We start from the raw sequence: 22,400 nt of genomic DNA, 5'->3' as shown, positions 1-22,400 counted from the left end.
GAAATCCGGCCTTTTTTTTTTTAGTAACAAATATAGATATCAACCTATTTTTAATGAGTGTAATCTTCATAAGAATAGACCTATTTCTAGATTTTTGAAATTTGAGCTTGAAAAGGGGTGAAGAAAGAAAAAAATTGAAAAATGATTGAAAATTTTCCCGATCCTGACTATACTAAATGAGATATTTAGTAGATTTGGGCTTGCAAATATTGTTCAGATAAATATCTAAAAATCATTTTTGAGTTTTTTAAATTCTGATCTTTTTAAACAAAGTGACAATGATATACGGTGCGGCGGATCAACAATACAGCTATTGTCACCACTACTGTATGTGTGGCTTCACCTGCCTCCAGTTACTTGAGTAAAAAACATAAAATAAAAAAACTGACCGACAGGAAATGCAAGCAGCCATATAACACTGGTGAAGCTGCGACAGGGAGCTAGTTTAAAATAATTTGGTGTGATCTTTTTAAAGGGTTCAGTAATTTATTAAAACTGAGGACAAATAAGGGTCTTTCTCATGAGCCAAACTATTTTGTTGAGTTACATAAATAAAAACAGATATACTGTCTGGTTCAGTTTAGATGGATATTATTATTACTTTTAATAATTAATGACTATTCTTTTAGCAAAGATTGCACATTTATAAACTTAAAAATGAAAGTTAACATTCAAAATGAAAAAAATATCAATCTATGCGATTCATATTTATGGTAACAAACAATTTTTTATAACTAGAAAACTTATTTAGACTTTTTGAGAGTCCCACGTGAGTTTATATGAATTATAATTTAGATGGGAATATATAAAGCATAATAAATATCGAATTATGATAAAAGCTTATTAAATATGCTTCAAAGCAAACCAGTACAATAATGATAATGCAAACAAACTGTTACAGTGTTACATTAAATATAAATTTTTATTTTTTATCTCAAGAAAATGGATCATATAAACAAATTTTAAGCAATGAAATATTATTAAAATAAATTTAAATTATAAGTATATATATATATATATATTATATGAAACATAAACCACCAAAACACAATAATTACCTAAGTTAAACCTACCATATTAATTTCCAAGAATTGATTTTCATACGATCGATTCTGCATCTAATGGAATTCTTTAATTATATTATACAGTGTTCAGAAACTTGCTGTGCAGTATGCTTTAGAATTATGTGGTACATTTTGTTCTTTAGGAGTTAGGTTGGTTGCCCGGTTGGTTTATTGGGCATTGCTCAATAATCAATTAGATGTCAGTTGTGGCTGAACATAGTTCGTTTCGTTTTGTGTTGTTTCATTTATAGTTGCGTCTTTTCAGTAGAGTTTATAGTAGCATGTTCTTTCAGTAGAGAAATGCACTTTTCTCATTGAACATGTCTTTCTTGAAGGTGACAAGGATACTTATTTGGTGAAGTACAAGTTTTCTGAAAAATTTCCAAGTACACCTATTCCTCATGCAATGTATTTGAAATGTTATCGGGAAATTTCGGATAACCGGCTCTGTTGAAGATGCTGATCGAAGTGGAGGATCATATAAATTAAACAAACAGAAGCTGCTTGATATTCTGGATTCTATGACCAAAAGTCCATCAAAGTCTAAGTGTAAATTAGCACAGCAGCAAGACATCAGACTTGTTACTGTACACAAAGCTATAAAAAAAGAACTGAAACTTTTCCCCTACAAAGTAATGTGTGATAAAGAATTGAAACCTACAGATCATGCCAAGACTAAATTAATGATTTAAACATTTTATTGACCAAAATTGCATAGGTATCCTCGACATTACGTTTTTTACAGATTAAGTGTGGTTTCATCTGGGAGGGTGTATTTAATTAACAAAATGTACAACTGTGATCGACAACTAACGGCCATGAATTACACGAACAATGTTTACACTATGAAAATTTGAGTCTGGGTGGGTGTGATTATCAAGTGCATGGAGGGACCAATCTTTTTTGAAAATACAGTTAACAGTGATCATTACTGTAAAAAAAACAAAAACAAAAAAAAAAGCTTAATTTAAAAATGTGTTTATTTATAAATAATTTACTTGAACTACTATCCATATTTATTCAGAACTTATTTAAAGCAAGCTATGGAAATTTTTTAACCAATAAAATACTTACAATTTATAAACATGCAATACTTACAAAAAAACAGCAGCAAGAAAATTATTCCTGTTACATAAATTATATCTCCAGCAATGAATGTGTTAAAAGCACAGTTTTGCATAACATTAAATCATTATCTGTACAACTGATGTTGTAAACTGAATTTTTTTTTATCATAATTAAAACAAAACTATTCTTATCAAAACGTAATTTAAACTATATTGCATAAAATTGACTAAGTCATTCACATTTTGGTAATTTATTTAACAATTCTAAAATCTAAAATTGTTTACAAACTACTTCTGAATTTCCCGATCTGTTATTATTTAATTGTAATATCAAACCTAATTTTAGAAAATAATAATGACAACAAATGATTAGTAAACCAAATCGGAAATAAACATTGTAAAACTAAACGTTTTTGGTTTAATAACAAAGCAAGGGTTATATAAAAAATCTAAATTTTACAACAAAGACAAGAACAGCAATTTTTTTTGCACTGGATAAAAAAGCGTGTACAAAAACAAATTAAATTAATTCAAGTAATGTAATAAAAAAATAATGAGAGGTGAAAAAAAAATGATTCAAGATTTGACAAAGTACTTTATACTTACAACAATGAATCACTTGTACAGTTCAGTTCATTTTCATTAATTCCGATCAGACGATCTAATACAGCTTTAGCAGCAGTATGTTTAGCTTCTTTTTTCGATCTACCAGTCCCCATAGCTGAGAAAGATGATAAATATAAAACACAGTTTGAGAAAATTCATAAAAGATAAGTATACTAAATTTCAATCATTAAACTCACAAGTATACATAAAAAAAATTAAATACCAAAAATCATAAATGGAACACTTTAATTAAAACTTAAGATCCACCAAGCTGATCTGAATTTTTCTATAACATTTTTATTTAATTTTGAGCTTTTAGTCATTAATTTATTTAGGTAATACTATTATCAGGTGAACAATAAGGCTTAGAGCATATTAGAATTTTTCAGGTAATAATGTAGTAATATAGTGAGTTCACTATATGTGAATGACATAATTTTCCACGATGTAGACAATAATTGTAAGTACATAATTATCAAAAACTCAGTTTATTTCAAGGTTAATTTTGCATTCTGCACAAAACTGTAGTTGATGTGGCAAAATAAAAAAAACTTTAAAGGAAAACAACTTTTGTATAAACAGCCATTATTTAGATTTGCGCTTTATTGATTTGTGTGTATTGTAGAGTTTATAACCTAAATCTTCACGTAAACATTTTCAAAGGTTGTGTGAATAATTTAAATTAAATATAAAAATTTACAGGACTGGTATTTTTTCAAGTGAAATTTTTAACAGAGGGCTGCTTCCTACACGAAACAATAAATCTTTGCACATTTACTCATTTAGGATGCACCTAGCAAAATAAAAAAGAAAAGAGTTTCAGTCGGGCAAAATGGTTTTTATCTACACGCTAAAAGCATTAATAAAATAAATTTCAAGCAAACAGAATTTTCTCTAACTTCCAGATAAACTTTTGGAAATTTCATACAGTTTCCTTCCCGACCTTGCATGAGTATATTTTTTTGGCAATTTACAGATTGTGGATGAAGTTTAGTAAAAGATTTTTACTAAAGGAAAAAGATTTTTACAAGGGAAAAGAATTAAAGCAAATAAATTATAGTAACAATTTGTATATAATTTTCATTTCTTGACCGGAGATTAATTTATAAATACCCCTTGTACAAATAAAAATTAAACTATCAATTTTAAATTCAGAAGGCAAAATAAAAAATAATCATTCTCAAAATACTCAACAGTCAAATAATCTGCCAAAAATATAAACAAATAAAAAAATGTGTTTTTTTAACAGTATGAAAAAAAATTAAGTAAATCAAAATTATAAATCATAATGTAGACTGTAAGTGTTCGATTATTTGTATTCATAAAAATATTAAAATTTATCAGGGTTACTCATTGAAGTATATAGTAAAATAAGTGTTTAGAAAAATAACTTAAATATATAGCATTACATCAGTTTTCTTAAACGTGATTTTATGGGTCAGTGATTACAGGTAGGGCAGAAAATATTAATATGATAAAAATATAGAAATTAATAATAACTAATTTCAATGACATACCATTATCTGTGAATTAGTTTAATGCGATTTAAAATTATTTTTTCTACGTTAATTATCAATTAAATCCAATGTAAAAAAAATCACAACTTCTGTATTCACGAATAACATATAAATTTATTTAAGGAATAAAAATTATCATTACCATTTATGTTTTATCTTCTATCCTAATTTACCGATTCTGTAACCGATTTTAAAGCTTATAAAAAATTTGTTTGTAATACTAGAAACTTGTGTTACATTAAAAACAAATACAAATACATTAAATCAAATTAATGTTGGATACGCACATCATTATTAAATATACGAGGTGTTACCCAAAAGTTCGGGGAATTTGAATTTCGCGCGCGAACTATTGCTGGTACGACCTGCTGCCGTTAAGATGTGGCCAACAGTACTCTTTGTGAATCAGTGTTCCAACAGCTGTGACGGTGTTACGCTGCATTGTTGACTTTTGTGTGGTTGTGTGATGTTGTGTTTTACTGCTTTGGCGAAGTTCTAAATGGCAGATTTTAAAGAACCTGCATCAAATTTTGCTTCACGCTTAAAAAAACCGGTGCAGAAACCCATCGCATGCTTGTGGAAGCATTTGGTGACAATGCTATGAGTAAAAGTAAAACCTTTTTTTGGTACAAACGATTCAAAGACGGACGAATGAGAGTCGATGACGATAAGTGTTCAGGAAGACAATCAACAAGCGCAACACCGGAAAACATCGCCAAAGTGCAAGAGGCTATTGTTGCAGATCGTAGACAAACAATCCATGATGTTTGTGCAATCGTATAAATGTCATATGGGTCCATGCAATGCAACTTGTCGGACAATTTGAACATGAGGCGCATTGCTGCAAAATTCATACAGACTGTTGAACAGCAACCAGAAACAAAATCGCGTAGCTGTCTGTAGTGAATTGAAAAATTCAGCAAGACATGACCCTAACTTCATCTCCAACATTATAACCGGTGATGAGACATGGGTGTACGGGTATGACCCTGAAACTAAGCAGCAGTTATCGCAGTGGAAGTTGCCAAGTTCACCGCAGCCAAAAAAGCACGCCAAGTTCGCAGCAATGTGAAGTCCATGATGATTGTTTTTTCTACATCAAAGGCATTATCCGTAAGGAATTTTTTCCTCTTGGTGAAACTGTCAATGGGATGTTCTATTGTGAAGTTTTGAAGTGGTTACGTGAAAGCATTAGGCGCAAACGTTCAGATCTGTGGGGTAACAACAGCTGGGTTCTGCACCATGACAACGCACCCGCGCACACATCGCTAGCCGTTCAGAATTTCTTAGCTTCCAAAAAGGCGGTAGTGATTCCCCACCCACCCGATTCACCTGACCTTGCCCCGTGCATTTTTTTCTTTTTCCGAAAATAAAATTTCAATTGAAAGGCTGTTGTTTTAACAGAATTGAGGAGCCAACTTAAGTCTAGAAAATGTCGCATACCCATTAAAGTTTATTTTTACACGCTTTTATTTTTTTCACTCTGTGTCTGTCATTCTGTCAGCAGCAGAATAGCTAAAATTTTGCCATATATTTTTAACCTACTTCCCAATAAGCGAGGGGGTTCAACATTTTCAGAAACATTCATTGTGGATGACAATCCAACATGGAAACTTTTCACAGATAAATTGTTTTCAATAGAAAATTAGTCGATTCAAAAATATACAATTTCAATTTCAAACATACTTATACTCAAAGTTGCTGAGATGGAGAGAGACAGTGTGTGTGTTGTCTTGTAACATGCTTTACATGCTATTATTTGACCGATTCCTTGATGTTAAGCGTTCAAGTCGGCTCCATGTCAGTGGAAAAGTTCCACAATAGTTTTTTTTTATGTCAATGTGTTTAGTGATTTATGCTAAGTAAGCTACTTAAATTCCATAGGTAACTTCAACATTGGAATTAGAATGTACTGTACCTTAAAAATTATTTTAAAATTACTTATCGGTATGTACTAATGACCTAAGTCGGTAAGAAACAGAAATTAAAAATTAGAATTAACTTACCGACTACATCTGCAACAGTAACTCTATATCTGAATGTCGGCTCATGAATAGCACCTTCTACTTGTACAAGTTCATATTTTGGTGTAGTGCCACGTCTACTTAAAAGTTCTTGAAGTACTGATACTGGAGTTTTAGATGGTAACGACTGTAATTCCTGCAATAATTAAACAAAATCATACCTACATTTTACAAATAAAAATGACACTTTTATTTTATTACTATATATAACAAATAATAAAATAAAAATGCCATTTTTATAAATCTTACAAAATGTTTTTTTTTTACAAAACATTTTATTAGGTTTTCATAAAATTTATTATTGACTGAACAATCCTTTTACTTTCATATGCTTAAATGTCCTGCTTCTTTATACATTTTAAATTGATTTTCCAAAAAAGTGTTAATTTTTATACAAAAATGTACTTTGAGTGGTTTAATTTTCTCTTAAGATAGTATTCTATGTTAATGCTTATTGTTACAGGAAATAATTCAGATGGTAGCACACAACTGGCAATTTTTCTTATTAGCGCATTCATAATTACTTAATGTTTTGTCTCTTTTACTTTCTTCCAGTTTTACTTCAGTGTTTTTTTTCTAATCTTTATTTTGCAATATTATAAATAAGTTTCCACAAACTTCTTTTTTAATAATTTTGTCTCCAAATTAATGATTAATCTACTATTAGCAAAAAATAAATAAAATATTCATAATTATATGATTATCAGCATAAGGCAGGTCCTTCATATCATTTCAGCTATATTCTCTTCTACTTCCAGTTAAACTTTTCAGCTCTAATAGAATTTGTTTCGTTTTAGACCAATCTAAATGTTTTTATGTCTTCTTTTCTTTCCACCTTCTAGTAATAGCAAGCATTTCCCCTAGTATTAGCAAGCCACATAGATGGATGTTTGTGTTCGAGTTTAGAATGGCACGTATTAAGCATGACTACTAGAACAACAGTTTACGTGATTCACATGTCACATACTTGGAGCAATGTTACTTTTGATATCTTTGAGTACAGGCTTTAAATATGTCAGTTCATCAGTACAAGTTCTAACTTTTAATACAGCATGTCCTTTGTTTTATTTAAATTTTTCTTTATTTCATCATTTTATAATCCAACTCTCGTATTTAATATTTTGTTTGTTGTATGTTTTATGGAATGATTTTAACAGTATATAATTTTAATTACGAATATGGACAATGAATGAAAAATTGATGGAGTTCTGTTAAAAAAAAAACAGTACATTATAAAGCAGATAAAAATGTTCTATTCAATAAATTCAAGCAATACGTGACAGTTTTCAAAAAGAATTTAAGGAGATAAAACAACCAATGTGTGTTCATGTGGCTGCTGTGCTTGAGGTGGCCGGGAGAATCATGAGAGGCAGTTGGCAGAGTATTTGCACTCTTGTTAACCTACACATGAGAAATGCATTTAACTGCATTTCTCATTTTGCCATAATGCAGGCACTGGAAGATCACAGGATACTCACGCACCACGTCACATCATCCGATCTTACCTTGTGACACAAAGTCGACTACAGGGTGCAGGAGGAGATTGGTTGAATGGAGTCTGTGCAGGAGTGTGCCCCAGGGGTTGGTGTCTTGGGTCGATCCTTTGGAACCTGACGTACGATGGGGTATTCCGGGTCACCCTTCTGCAGAAGTGACCATGGTAGGATATGCGAACAACTTCACCCTCGTGGTCAAGACTACCACTTGGTGAGGCACCACTGAGAAAATAAGTGAAGCATATATAACGATAAATATATGGATGATGGGGCTGGGGTTGTCACTTGCTCCAAACAAGACTGAGGTGGTCACAATCTCCAGAGCAAGGAGGAGGTCAAAACTGAAAATAAAATTGGAGAATAGAAGGATCGATTCAAGGCCAGGAATAAAACATTTAGGAATATGGATTGATTACAAAATGAAATTCGGGCATACATGCTATAGAAATGAGATTAATTGCTGCCCTCCTACCAAACACAGGAGGACTGACTCAGTATTGCAGGAGGTTACTGGCCACATATTCCACCATGCTTTACGAGGCCGGGCTATGGGTTGATGTGACAAAATACAAAAAATATACAGGGAAACTAGAGGTGGTACATAGAAAATGCTGCTTGAGAATCATAGCAGCATTCGAACCGTCTCAAAGGAGGCGGCCGAGGTCCTGGCAGGGGTCATGTCAATAGATCTAGTCACAAAATGAAGGAAGAAGCTCTGGGAACAGTGACAAAAAACGTCTATCATTGAAGATTGAAGAGGAGCTATTTGAGGTCTAGCAGATGTGCTGGGACCAGGGAATAAAGGGCCGCTGAACCAATCATCTTATTGGCAACATTAGAAGTTGGTACAGGAGAGCACATGGCTTGGCTGGGATACAATTTAGCACAGTTCCTGGCAGGCCATGGAGGTTACAGGTCATATCTTCACAGATTCGGCCTATATTATTCGGACACATGCCCTGATTGTGATGAGGAGATTCGTTCATTTTTGCTGACAATGGTTTGTAGGTGAACGTGAAGAGATGCTGGATACTTTGGGCATGGAAGACATGTTCCGTCCCGAGCATATGCAGGGCATCATGTTAAAGGCAGCCAGTGAATGGAGGGCAGTAGAAAACTTTGTCAAGAAGGTAAGACAAGTTACACCTGTGAAGAGTCCTGTCAGGGAATAAGACGTCAAAGGGTGCTGGACCGGATAGGCCCGTGACTGAGCACCTAGAGGGCTACCTGAGCACGTGGGGGTCATTCTGGCGCAGTGAGGTCGCGAGCACTAAGCATGCTGACACCTGATGGAATTATTCTCCCCTTTCTGACACAATGCCTGTAGAGCGGTTCCAGGAAGTTGGGAGAAAAAAATACACCTATATACTATATCTTTCACTTTATTTCTTTATATACAGTGAAACCTATGCACATAACTAAAAACAGAAATAATAAAAACATTGCATGTTGAAACATATAATTTATAAAATGGAGAAACAAGTAAAATGCTAATTTTAAGTCTATAAACAAACAGGCAAGTATTTCCTGTTCCAAGTATGAGAGTTTGGCATGTCTACTTAACTACATTTGTAGGTAATGAAGTACTTAAAATGTTACATTTCAAATCCATATGTGGCATTCCAAGAATGAGTTCAAATATCTATCTTAGTGGTTAGCTGTTCTTTTAATCAACTCTTCTGTTCTCATGGTATATCCAACCGATTAGTTATCCTATTCTAAATTTAGCTATTTTTCATTAAGCTAATATTTTCTCTCTTTACTATACTTTCTTATTTTTTATTACTTAACATTTTCTCCAATCTCTACATGCCCAGATATCAAAGCCCCCAGACTTTCTTTGTTTTTTTATATTATCTATACTTCCTACTTTACTGGTGCATAGATGTTTATTAATATGACATGGAAAAGATGCTTCTTCATGTCTAACTCTACCTTACTACATACGAGAGTGGATCAAATATAAACAAGACTTCATTTTGAACACTTAATACTCAACAAAGCAGACTGCTGCTTCAAGATTTGTCAGGTAGGGATATCAGGAGTAGGGAGAGTGGCCAGCCAGCCTTGTGAAATCCTGTCAGTAAAATGCAAATGATATGTGAGAAAGAGGTACAGTCTTCCATAATGATCTTGAACAGATGACTGAACATGTTTAAAATTTAAAAACCCATATAGAATCATTAATGAATAATCATCAGTTTTTTTTTTATAGAAATACAAGTATCAGTGATCCTAACTTTCAAACTGGTACATCAAACAAGAGGTTCTGAAAGTAATTTCAGATTTGATTACTGATCAAATTTTAGAAAAATCACACTTCTAGTAACATTTTCCTATAACAAATTATTTAATTGAAAATGAACAATACCGTTAGCATCAATATTATAATTTTCTATATGCAATCAAAGCTATTGATTGGACACACTCCAATACTTTAAATCCACAATCCATAGAGATGAATAATAAACAATAAAGGATTTTATGGAATAAATTTATAGAGTTCAGAATGGCACCACAGTTAATGTCACTTATTAAAAAATCTGAATAAAGCAAATGAAATCTACTACAATAAAATTTATATTCTATAGAAAACATTAATTGATAAATTTAAGTAACGATTCCTAATTATAAAATAAAAAGTAAGAACAGAAAATAACGCAATCATTAATCAATAGTTTTATTTTTTTTAAATTACAAAATAAAGAATAATTTATCATTTGATCTGTAATAATAAAATTTAACTTTATTTATCTTATTTATATTTAGTTTTTAATTAACTTCCTGGGTAAATCATCTGAACGGACTGAAAATTAACACTAATCAACTTTTTGTTGAACTTATATTCCAGATATGAATAAAGTTTAATTTAACCTTTATTCATGATTTTTAATTTTGGCACAGAAAAGATCTTACATCAGGCAGATTAAAAATTAACGATTTATTAGTCACTTAATCAACATCAAGGGAGTTTTTACTAACTAAATTTAATACTTTATTTTTACTAAATAAAATATTAACTTAAACCAAATATTTTGACTGTGAGTGACATTTAAAAATAAATATACTGCTTTTAATTTATTATTAGTTTATTTAACATGATTTAATATGTTATAACTCATATCACTGTAATATTTTTAACCAGGAAACTCAATCTTTTTGTCAAGGATTTTTGTATTTTGCATGTTACAGTATACATTTTTATTCTTTGTTATTAATTATTACTAATAAACTTTTTTTTATATGATAATATTGTGTAAGTATTATCTGTCGTTAACATTAATGTTACATTTATATATTTCACAGTAATCATGAAACTATGAGTAACCAATTTTAGATAGCATTTTTAATTTTAGCAGAAAGATAATGCTGCGTATAAAAATTATATTTCTCCTTGGAAGAAGTGTATCCAGAGAATTTAATAACTGCAGATCTGTAATGAATTTTTTTTACATTTGAATAAAAAAATATTCAAAAAGATAATTATATGTTTATCGAAGAAAAACATATTGTCCAAACAAATTTTCATTTTTCTTAGAGATTATAATATGTTTATTTTTTGAATAAACTGTAATACAATATTTCAGATTTATAAAGTACTCAAATAAATACCTTACAAATACTATAATATGGCCTGCTGCTTAAAGCTTGATTTATACATGCACCGGGCAGTGTCAGTTCCGTCACTGGATAGTCCTGGAACCAATATTACAATCATGTAGAGACAATTTATATTATCATCATGTAGAGACAATTTATATTATCACCATGTGAAGTAAGGGCCGAATAAATAACTGGCAAGACCCAGAAGAGTATCGGTGGCTCCGATAGTTTTCTGAACTCAAGAACCCATCGGCCTTTGAGTATTTAAACTCAAGTAACAGGCATTCTAAGTTACATTTATCGTGCAAAAGTTGTAGTTTACAAGTTTTATACGTATACAATATTATAATATAACTTTATTCATAGAACAATTATTAATTTATTATGTGTACTAATTGACTACAAAAGTAAAATGAAAGACAAAAAAATTAATAGAAATTCTAAGACAATACACTCCATTCTATTAATCACCACATTAAGAATGAACAAACACAGTGACATACAGAAGGTTTACTAAGTGTTTGCTAACATATTCTGCTTCAGCTTTTTGCTTTTTCCTTGAAGAATACACGCTCCATCTTTTATAATCTGATTTTTTCTTCTTCATCATCTAATTAATTGTAATTAAATCATCCATACAGAAATTCATAATGAACATAACTTTAAAAAAAAAAAGGTACTGGCAAATTTTCTCTCAGAAGCCACATTGCTTAGAATATAGATTGTGTCGACAGAAGGCCTTGTGACGGAACAGAATCTGCCCGGTATGTGTATAATTGGGCTTCAAAAATACCTTAACTGCCGGATCTGGGGTTAATGATCTCAAACAATAAGGAATTAATGAAAACAACTTTTGGGATTTTTGCTTTTTTGACCGCAGAAACAAATAACTTCAATCTTTCAAATCGCGTGAATTAATGTAAACGCGCATCACATTTTATCAATTGCTACAAGAAAACTGAAACGGCGAACATAGTAAATACAACTATAATGATACAACAATAACAGTGATGCTTTAACAATGAATTGCATAAAAATAAATTTATACGGTACATTATCAACGCTTACTAAATTTACAGGAGAATTTTCTCTAATAAAAAAAATAAATAGTAAACAAATTTGTCTGTAACAATTCTAAAGCCCAAATTTTAGGTAAATAGTTCCTAATTTTTAAACAGGTTTTGTTGATCATATGGACAACTTAGGTGAAATACCTTAAAAGTGTTTAAGGCACCTGATAACATCAGATTCTAAATCATATAATGTAAGCTTAAGCCAGTTGATTTGAACTGTCCTATTGATATGTTATTCAACTAATAATCTTACACTTTAATTTTGGATTGTTCGTTAGCAACAGTCAAAAACAACAAAATTATATATACAGTGTCATCAGTCGACTAGTATGTTATTCATCTTATAGTAAATATAGGAGATTTTGCCTTATCTGCTTATCTATTTCATTTAGTAGTTTTCTTTGTTTAAGGTTTCTTGTTCTTATCTTAATCCAACATTCCTTCAACACATATGCAACAACTGTTTCACTCAACTATACAGAAATAAATAACGGAATTACTACTAGCATACAAAAAAAAAGATTATGTTGCCAGAAATTATATCTCTTTGGGCTCCCAAAATTCAACATGAATTTAAAAAAAAAAAACAGGCTGACTGTTCACTTAAATTTTGTTCAGTAGAAATCGTACATTATATAGATCACATCAGGAACAAGCAGATATGCTATTGCAAACATAAAGAAAGGAATTACCCAAAATTTGTCTGATCGGTTAAAGAAAACCTACGGAAAAAACATTAATCGGGATGTGGATACAATATACACATTTAATGATAATATAAAAAAAAGATGTGATTAAAGCTCGCAGTAATAGTTTAAAATATAAATATATGAAGATACTAAATATAAAAAGTAATCAAAAAATTACTTTTAATTCAGAAGTGAAAATTTATTTGAGCAAATATTTATGTACACACTGAATGAGATGCAACTGTTTTTTAAATTGGCATTATTTAAAAATTCATTTACAAAATAATATCATTTTTGTAAAAGAAAATCTTTTAATATTGTACTTTAAATAAATCAGCGGAATATGTTTTTCAATGGTTCAGTAATTTATTACAAATGGGAATGAAGACATAAGATAATTTCTTAGAAGCGGAAGTAGATTCACATGAAAAGTTTGACTCCCATAAAAAAGATTTATACATAAACCAAATTTAGCAAATAAAAAATTTTAATTTATCACATATTTATGAAAGCACACCTACTACTACACAATAGTAATTTATCATTAAAAAAATAATATTCATTTACTGCATCAGACAACAAAATTGTTTTCATAATATTGGGCGAGCATATAATCACTTGGCACCTGTTAAGTATGATTTATGTAGAAGTTAACTAATAACTTTAACGTATCCTTTTCACGTGTCTATATTTATGAATATGCCTACCTTTACAAAAGAATAATCACTTATTATTAAAAAATATCAATATTCACCGCTACAAAACCATAATAAAAATGTTTTCATAAAACTCAACATAATACTTATACTATATTATTCTTCAATTTCCATTTATACAAACTTACTAATCTATTTAAAAGAACCCTGGACCAACTTATTTATAATAAAATTAAAAAAATTTTCTTTTATAGAAACAATATTACTCTGTCGATGAGTTTTCAAATAATACCATGCCTGAACATAAATGTAGGTTTTTTTTCAATAGTTTCTCCCATAAAATGGGGGGGTAACCTAAACAAGGGACTTATATTTGGATTCGACCGGGCTTTGAAGTTGTTTTGAAGTTATTTTCATTTCTATATCATGACGGGGTACCTGTTTCAGTTATATTAAGTATATTTAAAGTACCTGTATTCAGTATATTTAAAGTAATAACTACCTTTAATTATTACCTATTATTATAAATACTACACGGTCAGGGCTCGCTTCATTCGCCTGACTGTCTAAACAGAGGGGTTGGTCCCTGGACCCCAACGCATTCGTTATCCTCGTGGTTGTTAGAATAATAAATATTTTACAAATATTCATTAAAAAGGAAACAAAATTAATCATTTTACTTCATTAAATAAATTTTTAACAGCTCTAACCCCAATGTTTTATCCCCAAAACAAAAATATAATTCCAAATAAATCCATGTATCAAGTATAAATCGTTCGTGCTCTTTATTAGAAATAAAAGTGTGAGCACATACAGCAAACAAACAAATCGATGCACCATGTATTTTTGTTGGAGTGAAATTACCTAATTCATAAAAAAGGTTGAATGAATGAATTTACGGTCAAAGATTGGTTTAAAATGGTCTGGTCCAGAAAATTAGGTCTTAGAAGACAGCAATCCACGTTAATATTAGATGATTCATCAGGGTTTTTCATTTAGCGGAAAATGTAAAATAAGAAGTAAAAATCTAAACAAAGATTTAGTTACTATACCTGGTGGTATGTCTTCACAGTTACAGGTTTTGGATCCAGTTGTAAACAAGCCCTTTAAAAATTATCTTAAAGAAAATTACAATCGTTGGATATGAAGCAGTAGTCATCGGCTAACTCCTACTGGAAGAATAAAAAACCCTCCCGTTTATTATGCGAGCGAATTATTAACTCGCGGAACTCAATTATACCAGACAGCATTAGACAAACATTTAAAAAATTTTGCATTTGCAATGCCCTGAAGATATTCTGCAGGAGGAAAAATTAAATAATGTAAACAAGATTTTATTTACAAGGTAGTAATGATGACTTTATTTTCAATTCAACTGTTTATGTGTTGCGAGTGTATTTTTTATAGAAAACTATTTGTATTATAGAAAAACAATCGAAATAAAAATTTAATAATTGCATCATTATTATTTCTTTAAGATATTTTTACTAAAAATCTAGTATAATTTTTGATATTTATGTATAAAATTTAAGCAAGTAATGTATATTATTATAAAATAGTGTAATAAAAAGTGTCTATAGGATTATGTATATAATAAAGTTCAAACTTAATTTCTTATTGGTTGTAAAATTTTATTTGCTGGAAAAAAATTCTATCACTTTTTTCCTTAAATTAAATTAAATTAAAAAATGGAGAGGGATCAACCTGTATTTGAGCAAATGTGGTACTTATATTTATAAAAAAAAAATCTGCAGCTCTGTTAAACATGTATACATAGAAATCACTTCAAATAATTTTAATTAATGCCATTATTTTATTATATAATATTTCATTCGTTAACATTTAAAATTATTTATTTTATAATTAATTATATATTTTGCGATACTGTTCTCATCAAATTTTTAACATATAGATCCCTTTTAAGAGTTGATCTATTTAAGGAAACGCTGAGGCAGTACTTTCCTTAAACCATGGATTAGTATAACGCATATTTTTAACATGATTTATATAATGTACTAATCAGAATAAAATATTTATTTACTTTAATTATATAAGAAGAGTTTTGCAATTAATTATTAAACTAATGAATGTAATTAAATCGTTTTAAAAATAATTAATAATTTTAGATAGCGGTATAATTAACATAAAACTTTATAAAATAAAATTTACAAAAAAAGCATCCAATGTATAATTTTTTGCTAGTTCATACATCTATGAACTGAGCACAAATTCATCCAGTTACCAAAACTTAAATAATTTGCTACTAATATAAAATTAAATTAATGTGACAAGTACATGTCTAAAATATATAACGATATTAAATTGATTGACAATTAAAATAACTTACCATATAACAATTTACAATTAATATTAGTACATTAAAACTAAATATGTACGCAGAACTAGAAACAAAAAACCATTTCCACAATCAACAGAACATTACTGACAAAAAAAAAGACGACAACTACAATAAATTGCTTTTTATATTTATTTTTCCTAATGTGTACATTGCAATCTGTTCAACTAGTGAACAATAAGTTGCCCCCTTGCAGTACAGCGAGATGAGGATGATATATGTGACATGTAAATGAAGTATAGTTTTGTACAGACTCAGGCCAACCATTCCTGAGATGTGTGGTTAATTGAAACCAGACTACCAAAGTACACCAGTATCCACTGTCTAGTATTAAAATCTGTATAAAAGCAACTAACTTTACTAGGATTTGAACCTCAGAACCTTTGATTTCAAAAATCGGTGGTTAAATAACCGATTGACGACCAGTTAACCACTGTAGACCAGCCCGATGGACTATACTAAAAAAGCAACAGATTTTCTTGTTTTAATAAACACTGAAGTCTTATTATACTAAAAATCAAGAATAAAAAGCCACCTTTTTTTGTTGAAAAAAAATTCAGTACATTAATATACAATTAGTCATAACAAAAAGGGGGGATAATAAAAACAACTAAATAACCTTTATATACTCCATGATTACCTCTTACATGTAAGAAACAGGTTTAAAAAAGAATTAAACTGTACTCACTCATGTTAAATGGTTGTAATGAAAATTAAAGCTAATCCAAGGGAAGGGGAAATAATACCGAAAAATAAAGGGACTTGCAACAAAATTATATTGCATAACAACCTTAACTGTATTATTGACAATATACAGAATTGGTGAGCGCTTTTTTTAGGATCAATAAGGAAAACTGAATTCTTATCTATCACAAAAGATTCAGCACAGCCAATTAAAAATAAAATCCTACATTTGAATAAGATATTAATATTTTACTGGCAATAAAAGTTCTACATAATTTGCTACTTTCTCTCAATTTAAAAATAAAATTCTAAAGCATTTGCAGGATAATATCCTCCAAGGGAAACTGATTTGGATTCAATTTGGGTTTCACTTATGGTTCTTTTTTTTTAATTACACAACTGTTTTATAAAAAGCCCAAACAAACTGAAAACTTTCTTAAAATATGATATAAGGATTTTGTAGCGGAAATAAACAAATGTACAACTTGGCCACTTTAGCTAGCACTGGCTTGGTCGAAATGTGAATCTCGGCTGAAGTAGTGGGTAATAACTGATTTGGGAAGGAATAGATGCACAAAATTTACTAAAGGCATTTAATGTTAGGTTAAGTAGAAACAGAAAAACATTGACCATTATCAATTCAAGATATTTTTTACGAAAGTTTGTGACAAACTTTACACATTTTATATTTTGATAAAAGTTTCTAGTCAGGTAATTGCAAAAAAAAAAAAAAATCGCAATTCATGTCTTTCGGTTAAAAAATTCCTTAGGTGTTTCTGGTTTTCTGAAAAAAATCTAAGATTTTTTTAATTTTATTTCTTCATTATTTTAAATAAATAGAAAGTTCTTATGTATGGTATTTTCCAAATTAAAAAATATTTGTAAGTCACTTTTACTTATTTGATTTTCTGGTTACTTATGAGTTAGTACTTTTTTTAATTACTTTAATAAACTAAGTCTCATAGCTGACCTTCCTCCGATTCACAGAAAAATCATCATTCTACTGATAACAAAGCAGTCACAAAACAATAAATATACAAAGTCTGTTCAAAAAGTGTTAAACTATACAGTTGGGTATTTTTCTGTATGTGCATGCTTGTGTTGAGTCTTTGTGTATGGTGTAGTGAGGAGTTCTCCCACTCCCTTGCTCATGTGTGTTGCTCGCTCAGTTTGGGTTTGTGAAGTGGTTAGTCGGTTATGTTTCATCACAAATTTCTTTTAGTGTACTGGAATTCAAATGATGTCAAAATTTTTTAGTTATATTCAAACTGTGTCATTTTATTATACAGTCCACTTAATCGTTTTATAACAAGCATCCATATATTTAAAAAAAAAAGAAAAGGTGTTTGAATGTGGTAAAATTTGGTGAAGTAAAGCTCTAGTAAATTTTAATTTACATGCCTGTTTTTTAACCTCAGATTGCACTACTTGTCTAACAACCATTGTATACATGTTAGTAAAACAAATGCTTGTTACATTTTTAATCTTCAAATTCTGCAAAAAGCTTGGTGATACTCAAAAAAGAACAATTTGCAAGATTAAGGAGGCCTCAGGAAAAAAGCTATGAAGTTACAAAAAATTAAAGTGGTATAATAGTTTTCAAGATAGCTGAACAACTTCCACAAGTATGAAAACAAGTCAAAATCTAAATATGAACAATCAACACATTTTACACATTTTGATAATTGAAAATTTCTTTCTGACTGTCTAAGAAATTGCAAGTAACATTGGGATAAGAGACAATTCAATACAAATGATTTAAATTGGGTATCTGATGAGCGGCCACAAAATCTGTGCCAAAGCTGTGTTTATTTCAACAAAAAGATTCGTTTTAAATTTGCACAGAACATGCTGGAGTGTTCCAGTATAGCGATCCTAACTTCTTAAATACCAAGATAACTAATGATAAATTTAAGTGTACAGATATGGGTCAGAAATCAAAGCACAAATCCAAGTTACAATTACCACCAAGGCTGAAAAAAGTAAGACCAATCGAGGAGCAAAGTATAAGTAATACAGACTATTCTGAAAGATGTGCTTAATATCTCTGTTGTATATTTGATGCAATAGATTACATCTGTGGGAATCATACAAGTGGTAGTTACATTACTTATCACCACATCTAATTTTCTTGGTCAAGCATGGAATTTTAGAGGTTCACTAGAATTATATACCAAATAGTTCTTTACATTTACAGACAAATTATAAAAAAGTATAATGTTCATCATTTACGTACCAATTTAGCAGCTTCTTCAAGAGGAATAGGTTCTTGTGAAGATGGCCTTGAATTCGCCTGACGTATACGTCCACGTCTGTTGGCATGAGCAGTAGAATTAATATTTGTATTGGATGTATTGACATTATTTGCTAAGCTAGGATGATGTAACGTCGAACCAACCTGGTTCTGAGCAACAGGGCCATCTTCTAATTTCATAGTTTGCTAAAAAAAAAAAAAAATAAAATAAAAATCTAATCATAAATTTAACACAGTAATTAGGGCAAAAAAAAAAAGATTATATAATCTTCGAAAACATTAGTTAAAGATTTATAAAGAAATTAACACTGCCGATTGAAAATAAATAATTAAATGAAATAATGTTGACAAATTTGAACTTATTTCCATCACACATGTATACCTTATCACACGGTTAAAATTGAAAAATTTACAACTGAAAATACAAGTAGATAAATCTTTTATTAAACAATACAAAGCAAGAACTATGTAAAATGGTTATTAAAATAAAATTATTAGTAAATAGAAGAGTTGCTTATTCAGCCACATGATTTGTCCAATGCTACTTCGCACTCCTTTCAGTTCTATGCTAATTTTTTTAACACTATTTAATAATTACTATATTCTCTGCCCTCAGCATATTGTTAATTCCAACCTTTTAACTTCCTCCTTACATATGTCTCGTATCATTAAAATATTAACCAAACCTGATGTCTTATTATATGGCAAACAATCTAGTTTGTTGAAGATTCAGCCACAAACTTCTCTTCCCTGAAATCTGACTTCATATTTTATATTCTTTTTCCGGGTTTCCACGTTTTGCTACCATAAATTAATGCACTTTATCACAAAAATTCTCTTTCTTATTATACGACGGTTATTTTTTTTTCAAGGTCCGATCGGTCGCGAAATAAAAACCCGGGCAAAAATCGGATGAACTTTTGCGCTTATGTGTTTCGCAGCGTCTCTAGTATGGCCTTCAATCACGCCGCGACACTTCGTTTAGTTCTGAACACGCAGCTAGCAAGTAAACATACAATAGCATCTCCCGCCAAGTGTGAAGTGCGTGCGGTAATTCGATTTCTTCAGGCTGAGGGGTGTAATGCGGCTGAAATTCATCGACGAATAAGTAATGTGTACGGTGAAACTTCAATGAGTGACAGCAAAGTGCGCCACTGGTGCAGGAACTTTAAAGCAGGACGTACAGATGTTCATGATGCAGGCGGTCAGAGAAGAAAGCGAGTGTCAACCGATGATCTCGTTAAGCGAGTGGATGAAGCAATTCGAGAAAGTCGTCGGTTCACAATTTCTGTATTGAGTGATTCGTTTCCTGAAATTTCAAGGTCGGCTCCCTACACCATTGTGAGTGAGAGACTTCAGTAACGCAAACTGCGTACGAGATAGGTTCCGAAGATCCTGTCCGACCATCACAAAACAATGAGACTAGACGCCTCCCTAACGTTTCTCCAGCGCTAACACAATGAAGGAGAAGATTTTTTGAACAAAATTGTCACAGGGTACGAGAGATGGGCCCATTTCGAAACTGAAGAACAGTCCAAACAGTGGATGCATTCTCATTTTCCAGTAAACCAAAGAAGTTCAAGCGAACCTTCTCCAACAGAAAGTGTACGGCTACTGTGTTCTGGGACCGGAATGGAGTTCTCTTGGTGGAATTCATGGAACATGGCACGACCATCACTGCAGTCTCATAATGCGTGACTCTTCAACGTCTACGAAGGGCAATTCAGAATAAGCGGAGAGGAATGTTGTCATCAGGCATTGTCTTTCTCCATGACAATTCGGCTGCACACTGCAGCTGTAACAAAGAAGCTCCTGCAGCGTTTTCGTCGGGAAGTGTTTGATTACCCACCATACAGCCCGGACTTGGCTCCATCCGATATCTTATTTATTCAGTAAAAAACAGCCTGTGCCTGGCCACAGGCTGTTACTGGCGCACCACAGACAGACGTATTGGTAGAGGGCTTACTCCCCAGACCAACAGCGGAGACTAGGAAAGGTGCGTAGAGGATCAAGACGAGGCAATCCTCCACCGAGGAGGAGGATGTCCCTCTCGACTTAAGGGATGGGGTCAGACGGCTGGAGCAGCTGGCCAAGGAACTAAAAAAGAACACGGATAACAATGTCAAACGCAGTATTAAAGAGCTGGAGGGGGATCTTGGAGTTACCGTCCAGGACTTACGACGAGTGGTCAGCTCCCTTTCCACCCCTCTGCAGAGGCCAGCCAGACTGTTGTTGCCACTGGGTGTCCCATTCTGGACGGCTTGGAGAATGGAGTCCCGGCCGAGGACGTGGGAAAATTCATTAAGAAAAAATGGCCGGTGAAGGCGTACCGAAATACATACACCAGGCAGCCAAAGAGGAAGGGCTGTGCGGCGAACATCGTCGCAGTCGTTGATATTAGATGAAGATAATCTTCTTGAAGCACTTGCAATCCGCAGGTGGCTTGGTTATTGAACGCCTAGGGGATCCAAACGGGCAACGTATTTACGGCCGCTATGGAGGCCACACTTGTCGGGGTGGGGATTGAAGAGCAGGCTCGGATAAGATATGCATTCCACGTAGCTTATGTGAATTCTTGTGATGGCAGCGATCTTGCCCAGGCAAGATCTTCAGTAAAATAAAGAGAAATAATGATGGAAAAATAGGAACAATGCGGGTGAAATTTACGGAGAGAGGTGTACTACCTACGCTTGTAAAATATTAAGAGTGTGAAGGGAGGATAACCGGACAGAATTATTATATCACCATACCGGGCACTAGATCCCCCTCAGTCTGGCGGAGCGAGTCTCAAGATCATCATACTCATCGAACAGAGATACTAGTATTGAAGACCGTAGTTTCGTATGCTGATTTCCTGAAAACCGTCGGGACTGGGGTTACGGTCCCTGACAAAGCAAAATACTCTCCATTCAAAAATCAGAGGAACGAATGGAGATCTAAGTAAAAGAGGATAAAAATAACGCCGGAGCATTTAAACAGGCAGTTCTACCGCCTTCAAAGAAGTATTGGTATCGGTATACACGAGGACTAAAACAGCCGCACTCCGGCTGTTATGCGACGGAAGACAGATAAAAAACTTGGAGATTACTGGTCCGGACTTGCCGGAAAATGTGCGGTACACCATCAAAACAGGCTACGGTGACACTAAGGTAGCCATATGCAGACTGCCTGCCAACAGTGCGCAGAAGGGCCGCGTACAAATCGGCATGGTCTCGTGTCGCGTCGATATAACAGAGCAGTACCGCAAGTGCTTCAGATGTTTTGAGGCTGGCACGGCGACGACAGGTCTGCAGCGTGTTTTAATTTTGGAG

General features: G+C 32.0%; 1 protein-coding gene across 4 annotated transcripts in view; it reads right to left on the bottom strand.

The window, feature by feature from the left end:
- Positions 1–22,400, bottom strand: part of LOC142333642 (protein Loquacious-like) — a 61,899-nt gene that overhangs the window by 34,210 nt on the left and 5,289 nt on the right. For 2 of the 4 annotated variants that reach the window (XM_075381007.1, XM_075381012.1), the window contains exons 2-5: positions 19,072–19,275; positions 11,387–11,470; positions 6,261–6,414; positions 2,738–2,852 (exon numbers count right to left, since the gene is read on the bottom strand). In XM_075381007.1, coding sequence (XP_075237122.1) covers positions 2,738–2,852; positions 6,261–6,414; positions 11,387–11,470; positions 19,072–19,275 — 557 coding nt within the window. The remainder of the gene's footprint in view (positions 1–2,737; positions 2,853–6,260; positions 6,415–11,386; positions 11,471–19,071; positions 19,276–22,400) is intronic. The other 2 variants (XM_075381008.1, XM_075381011.1) reach the window with 2 other exon arrangements.

The sequence above is a fragment of the Lycorma delicatula genome, chromosome 13 (genome assembly GCF_047948215.1).
Source record: "Lycorma delicatula isolate Av1 chromosome 13, ASM4794821v1, whole genome shotgun sequence".
Taxonomy (NCBI): Eukaryota; Metazoa; Arthropoda; class Insecta; order Hemiptera; family Fulgoridae; genus Lycorma; species Lycorma delicatula.
The sequence above is the reverse complement of the archived record's forward strand: the minus strand, read 5'-3'. Positions and strand labels throughout refer to the sequence as shown.